The sequence below is a fragment of the Tenebrio molitor genome, unplaced genomic scaffold (genome assembly GCF_963966145.1).
Source record: "Tenebrio molitor unplaced genomic scaffold, icTenMoli1.1 SCAFFOLD_886, whole genome shotgun sequence".
In the NCBI taxonomy this organism is placed as follows: Eukaryota; Metazoa; Arthropoda; class Insecta; order Coleoptera; family Tenebrionidae; genus Tenebrio; species Tenebrio molitor.
This window is the reverse complement of record NW_027184275.1, coordinates 6,246-13,310: the sequence shown is the minus strand read 5'-3', so window position 1 is coordinate 13,310 and position 7,065 is coordinate 6,246. Positions and strand designations below refer to the sequence as shown.

General features: G+C 34.7%; 1 protein-coding gene across 4 annotated transcripts; it reads left to right on the top strand.

Moving 5' to 3' along the window:
- Positions 1 to 339: 339 nt before the first annotated feature.
- Positions 340 to 6,613, top strand: LOC138141086 (uncharacterized). 4 transcript variants are annotated; one of them, XM_069061792.1, is made up of 7 exons: positions 340 to 541; positions 596 to 750; positions 3,149 to 3,288; positions 3,556 to 4,001; positions 4,317 to 4,373; positions 4,423 to 6,258; positions 6,319 to 6,613. In XM_069061792.1, exons 2-7 carry the CDS (start codon positions 641 to 643, stop codon positions 6,550 to 6,552), a joined length of 2,823 nt encoding a protein of 940 aa, XP_068917893.1. In that variant the 5' UTR covers positions 340 to 541; positions 596 to 640; the 3' UTR covers positions 6,553 to 6,613. The 4 variants fall into 4 exon arrangements, with proteins under 4 accessions (XP_068917893.1, XP_068917892.1, XP_068917891.1 ...); XM_069061791.1 differs by having other exon boundaries at positions 340 to 750; positions 4,320 to 4,373; XM_069061790.1 differs by having other exon boundaries at positions 340 to 750.
- The last annotated feature ends 452 nt before the right edge of the window (positions 6,614 to 7,065 follow it).

The window sequence follows — 7,065 nt, the reverse complement described above, 5'->3', positions numbered from 1 at the left end:
TTTAAAAAAACCATCTGAACTTGTAAATCAGCAGTAGAAAAACCATTAACGCAAAAAAAAGTAAGTTTATACCTTGTAAATCCCTGTGGTTCATTGATAAAAAAATTCACTGTATAGTTTGTCCAGCGAGACATCGGTTGACATAAAAATCACTAAATGCTACGTAAAGAAAGTAATACCTAGCGCACGTAAAATTTGAAATAACTATATCCTTCAAGCAGTAACACTTTTGCCCTGAAATTATGCTCTAATTAATGTATTCTAGTGCATTTTGTAGTGTTGGGTTACAAGCCTACAATTTAAAATCTCCCAATCTCTCGCTGGACGAAGTATACCTATATATATATATATATACGGCCAGTTATCAATGTGAGGACCCACCGTAGCCCGTATAAAGTGAGGACCACCAGAAGGAACACATATACAGTGATGCGCGTACCTGATTGCAGTTTCCTGCATTACATTTCATAGATTCCCCGCGAGTATACACTTAAAAACTTGTAGATGGCGGAAATATTTTTTTAGCGTATATCGTGTTAAAGTGAGGTCTGCGCCGTCCCCTTATCAAAGTGAGCACCGTATATTTATGTTTCAGTCTCTGTATCTTGTGAGCACCAATTTCTGTGTATATGTTCATCAAATGATCAAAGAGAGGACCGTGCGACGTTGTCAAGCTGTGGGTGAGTGTTGTAGGTTGGATGGGTTAGATTTGGTGAAAACATTATTGGAGGCAACTGACATTAAACGCAAGTAAGTACATAATTGGTTATCAAATAATAAGTACTAAGGCTAAGTCGAATACTTCAGGTAAGTAATAGGTACGTCAAGGTAAATAACTTAAGAAAACTGAGATTTCTTAGAATTTTTTAACGTCAGGTGTATTTTAATGAAGGCTGGGACTTTCTTGTATTTTGGTATTGAGCATTGGTAAATTTGCATTATGTTGGTTCCCCGCATCTCACTACTTACAAGACATAACCACATAACCAAAAAATAAAATTACTTGACCTTGAAATATCCAATCTATCCTTAATTTACTTTTTTCACGATCGGTATAGTCGTTTTCAATGACATCCGTGCTGTCAGTGTCATTTTTAATATGTTGCTGCAGATTGTAAACACAAATTTATAACCTTTATTCAAAGTATAAGCAAATCCTAGTTAAAAAAGTGTCAAACAAAGCATTGAGGTTATGGTAATAAGAAAATTTATATTTTGTAAAACAGCAGCAACAAACAATAAAACTCAATCTTCAACATGGTATAAAACATGGTTAAACCAAGTCATCCTCGGAATCCGAATCAGACAACATATTTCCTTTGATTTGTGGGAATTTGCCGCGCGAAGGTAAATTGTCAAATTAGGAAATTCAAAATTACTAAACTGAAACAGCAAGTAATGCCAACATACTGTCATTTTGACAGCACGGATGTCACTGAAAACGCCTATAGTAGAAATCAACTTCTCGGACGTCAACGTCGTGGCAGAAGTAAAACATGTTCATTTTTTTGACAGTTGTGACAAAAGTCTACGATAAGTACTGTCGCGAGAAGAAATTCTAATCGTCAATGTCATTTCAAAATTATGGTTGGGTTGTCACAAATTAAAAAAAAATCCCTGTCTGATCATGCCTATGTCAACAAAGTGTCAGAAAAATGAGACAAAAATGCCACTTAACATCAATACAATATGATGATAGGTTATGACTAGACTTAGGCGAAAAATAGTTGGCGCCCCCACCAGTCTGCTCCAGCGCCGCACCGCTATCTTTTTCGCTGCGAGCGTAAACCGTGGATCGAGCGCGCTGCACTGGATCGTGATGGTGGGAGGTATTCTTGACGCTCTCACTATTTTTCGCCTAAGTCTAGTTATGACAGTTCCGATCGTTTTACAATGGACCATTTTCGTTTGCGTCAAAGCATGACTTTGACGACCAGTTTTTTTTGCTCGCGACAGTACAAAAAGTGTAAGTTAGATACAAATAAAAGCCAACAAGTAATTTATTTTCAAAACTAGATATATTTATGAATGTGGAATAGTTTTATCATCACTAATTCACTATAGTCAATAAAACAAATTGGCAAATCATCCAAAACTTTTGGACGTTAAGTTTATAGTTCCTTGGTTTGTCTGGTTTGTACTGTTGGTCGAAGTCCCGGCTTGTAGTACATACCTGGTTTGCTGTCTTTTGAACGGAGTCTTGTATATACCCCTCAGCCACCGCGATTGATTTCCAGCTCTCATGTCGTTTGATAGTGGTGATATCCGCCTCTAAGTCTGCCAGCAAAGTAGCTGAAGATCTGTGCAAGCAGAGGCCGGTGTACATCGATAGGTGTGGTAAATCCAAAGAGGTTGCCATTATGCTTGGTATCTCACTAAACGTGATAACTGAATATTTTAAACAAATGAAAATCTTTATTAATTTTTTTTTTGCATCGAAAAATGAACACAAATATTATTTTCAAACAAATTGAAACGTACAATTTGAAAAAACTAAAAAAAAGGTGAGGAATTTGATTAATTAAATAGTCCTCCAAATACGATTCGTAGTCAATATGATGCAGATCATTTTTGCAGTGGTGTTACTCATATCAACGGCGCTCGTGCTGCGCACTCGTCGAATTCATATCACAGCGCCGTTGACATAGGTAGCACCACCGCAAAAATATTCGGCATAACAGTGACTACTCATCGTATTACCTACATATGATTATTCGAATAATTCGAATACGATTCCCAGCCTAGATGATACATTAATTTTTGCAATCATTTGATAACAGGGAATAATAGATGAGAGTTGTGCAAACAAATCAATCTGACTTTTATTTGTGACTGAGATTTATTACTTGTAAGAATTCACATGACGCCTGACTCAGATTGCAAAAAGTTGTAAAATTAAAAGTTTTAATATTAAGAATATTATTCTGCAATTTTTTGGCCGCTGGAATAAATGTATTTGCTACTTACTTTATTTTATAGGATACAGGGTGTAACATAATTCGTAAATTTTTACAAAGGATCAATATAAAAAAAAAATTCACTAAATGAATAATTAATCAAGCATCATTCTGGCATTGGCATTGTATTGATTGATGTATTGATATATATTCACTTTTTACTTTAAAAAGATTCGATTTTGCCTTTTTAGAATGAAAAGAAGTGAGCGAATGTTATCAATGGCAAAAGCTAAAAGTAAAGTAGATGAAGAAATAGGGAGAATGTTAGACATTCCTAAATATGAAACAACAAAAGGCTTAGAAGCGACAGAAATTGATCTTCTTCTACAAGGTAAGCAATTTTCGTCTTGTTAAAAAGATCAAATTATCGATAAACTAACCAAGTTCTTTTTACGAATATGATGTATCGTGCGTGTATTTAAATTTATCCTCAAAGTAGGCTTTGAAGACTCGACTGTAAATACGGATAAATGATCACAAATCAGCTGTTTAAATCTATGCTTTTACATGAGCGGTGCGTTCTCAATCGACTCTCCAACGCCAACTTTGAGGATAAATTTAAATGAACGCAACGATATTAAAGAACTATTTTTTTCAGTTCAACATCAGTTATTTAATGTAGTAAAAAGTAATGTTCAAATCTGTGAAGTAACATCAACCGAAAAGAGACCAATAACGAGATTTTTTATTACAACCGGTGCTAAAAGAAACTTGTTCTGCAATTCAGACGCTAGTGAATATTCTCACTTAGATGTAGACACTGTCACATCAAGTGTTGTGGAATCGGACTCGGAACCATACGTAGATAGTGGTGATGAGTACAAGCCGGAAGAAATTTCCGAAAGTGATTCGGATAACAGCGAGATTAGTGAGAGCCCTTTTTCTTTAAAAGATGCCGACACACATAAGAAAAATAAGAAAAACATAGGCAGCAAGAGAAAATTGAATAAGATCGATATTAGTGAGAGCCCTTTTTCTTTAAAAGATGCAGACACACATGAGAAAAATAAGAAAAACATAGGCAGCAAGGGAGAATTGAATAAGGTAAGTTGGTAATTAAAAAAGGTTTCAGACACAGAGTATTTTCTATGTGAGGTGATTCAATTCGTCAAGTAGACTACAACGACAAATTTCGCTCTTATTTAGAATAAAATACACGAAATGTTGTTTAAAAAAAATAATAATTTTTTATTTTGTGATGTTTTTGTTTTTCTATTGGAATATTTTTACGGCTTAAAAACAGTACAAAACTAAACATTTCTTAAATATTTGTCAAGTAAACTTGGTAAAGCAATAGTAAATTATTAACTATGAAAACACTCAACACTTACTTTCAAATTAAACTGTATATTTTTCCAGCAGATGCAGAGTAATGAGCCAACAGAGGCAAGTGAAATTTTGAACGTCGATAATAAAGTGGTGAATAGTAATTTTTTAAATCCTGCTTTTAAATTTTTTTTTCAAGGTACTTGACGCAGTAACAAAACGTAAGCGCGTCTGGGATAAAAGGGACCACTGTTATTTCTGCGATCTTGACGTTTTAAAATTTTCCCGTCATGTTTTAAGACATCATCAATCAGAAATAGAAGTTCAGGAAATTTTAGCGTTGAATGTAAAAGATAAGCGTAGGAGAATACTATTTCAAAAATTGCGAAATAGAGGAAATTTTTTGAAAAGTACAATCTCTGCAGATGTAGTACCAGTGAGAAAACCAGCATATAAAAATTTAGACAAACCATCTCCATCCACATATTTGCCTTGCAAATATTGTAGGGGGTTTTATAAAAAGAAGTATCTATGTAGACACATGAAAAGGTGTCCGCTTAACAACGATGATAAATCTGAAAGGGTAAATGCCCAAAGTGAGGGACAATCTCTTTTTTCTACCTACAGAGAAAATGACGTTTTACGGAAAGATATTTTTCCAACGATGCGTGCTGACGAAATATCGTTTGTGGCAAAAACAGATCCTCTGATTTGTGCTGTGGCAAGGCGATATCTAAAAAGTCATCGTGAAAAACAATTCTGGATGGTTGCTTCTAGAAAAATGCGACAGCTGGCACATTTACTTATAGAAATAAAAAAAAAAGTCAAAGTCAAAAGTTTGTTAAGTGCCTTGGATTCATCGAATTTTGATATTATTGTAGAAAGTACTAAAAAAATTGCCCGATTCAATCCGGAGACGGAAAGTTACGGGGCCCCATCATTGGCGCTGCACATGGGGACCGAGTTGAAAGACTGTATTGATGTAGCACATAATATGACACTTAAAAAGGGAACTCTGGGCAGTGAAATCAATAACAGATTAAGTAATTTAAAAGAACTAATCATTAATGAATGGCGATATGAAGTTTCCACTATCGCAAATAATGATCTACAGCAAAAAATGTGGAACAAGCCTTCTCTGATTCCACTGGCGGAGGATCTGACTACTCTAAAAAGTTACTTACTTTCGGAAGGCCTAAAATATAGAAGTGTTCTAGAACAAAATCCACACGACAGAAAGGCATTTACACAGTTATTGGAAATAACATATGTTCAACTGCTTCTTTTAAATAGGAGAAGAGTCGGTGAGCTGCAGAGAATGACTTTAGTTTCTTACACGACCAATATTAACAACACGAACGGTGGTGAGTTTGATAAGTGCATTACTGAAAGTGAAAAAGTATTGATGAATTCTTTCAAAAGAATCATCATTAGGGGAAAACGAGGTCGAGGAGTTCCAGTATTGTTTACAAAGGATATGGTCAGCAATACGGATCTATTAGTTAATTTGCGAGACAATTTTGTCAAAAAATCAAATCCACATTTATTTCCAAATATTAGATCTACAACAAGCATAAGTGGAACAAAAGCTATTTACAAGCATGTGAGAGCCGCTGGAGTAAAAAATGCAGCAGCATTAACATCGACAAAACTACGTAAACATCTTGCGACAATGTCCCAATTAATTAACTTATCGCCACAAGATTTGGAACAATTAGCCACCTTCATGGGACACACATCAGAAATACATAAAACCTATTATAGGTTACCAAATGATGTTTACCAAATGGCAAAAGTCTCAAAGTTACTCTTACTTAACGAGAAAGGGGAGGCGTCTAAATATAAAGGAAAAACTTTGGATGAAATTAATATAAATTTGGATGCATCAGAAAATGAAGATTCAGATGATGGGGATTTCGATGACGACAATATTAGCAGAATTGTTAATGAACACGATGATACAGGAGGGAGTAAGGAAGGAAACTCAGATATGTTGGGCCCTAAGCTTGACAAAAATAAGAATTCAAGTGACGAGGTTACTATTTCTAGCAATCTCTTAGGTATTATAAAATTTCATGTATTTGTTTTATTTTAGGGGGTATCCTACGTAAGCAAATCTGCAAAAAAACCTAAACGAGTTCTTCAACCTTGGACAGAAGCCCAAAAGGAAGTAGCTCTAGCCTACTTTAAAAAGCATTTGCTAAAGAAAATTCCGCCAAAAAAGAACGAGACTCTTGAACTGATCAATCAAAATGGAGAGCTCTTTTCTAACAAAAGCTGGGAAAAAATTAAAATTTTTATTGTTAACACTTACAACAAAAAAGCATAAACTGAAGTTATTGCACTTATGTTTATTTATAAAAATCTTTTTATTATAATATTATATTACGTTTGAGTGTTTGAGGTAATGTTCCTAATGGTATCTCTCAACTTTATTAAGTAACAATTTATTTAAAGAAACTTGTCATATTGTTTTTATGTGAAAACGATTCCTATTAAGTTAATGAAATTATGTGACAATTCTTTTAGTTAAAAAACTGTTGTTTTATTTACCCAGGCTATAGTTTTTTCTGTGGAGGGGAAATCCGTCATGCACCAATCTCCCCGGCTCAACTCCGGGGATTATCTTTCGGCATCAAGGGTGCGTCCTGTCCGACTTTCTTCTGGTCTTTCTTGACTCCCGCACCTCCCCTATCTCTCCGGCAAAAATTAATTGTAGGCACGAATTGTACATTTCCTGAATTGGAAACTTGTTTAATTCGACTAAATTATATATGACAATACATTTTTAAAACCTCACTGAACATTTAAAGGATTAATGGCCAATCTCACCGTCGTAGTG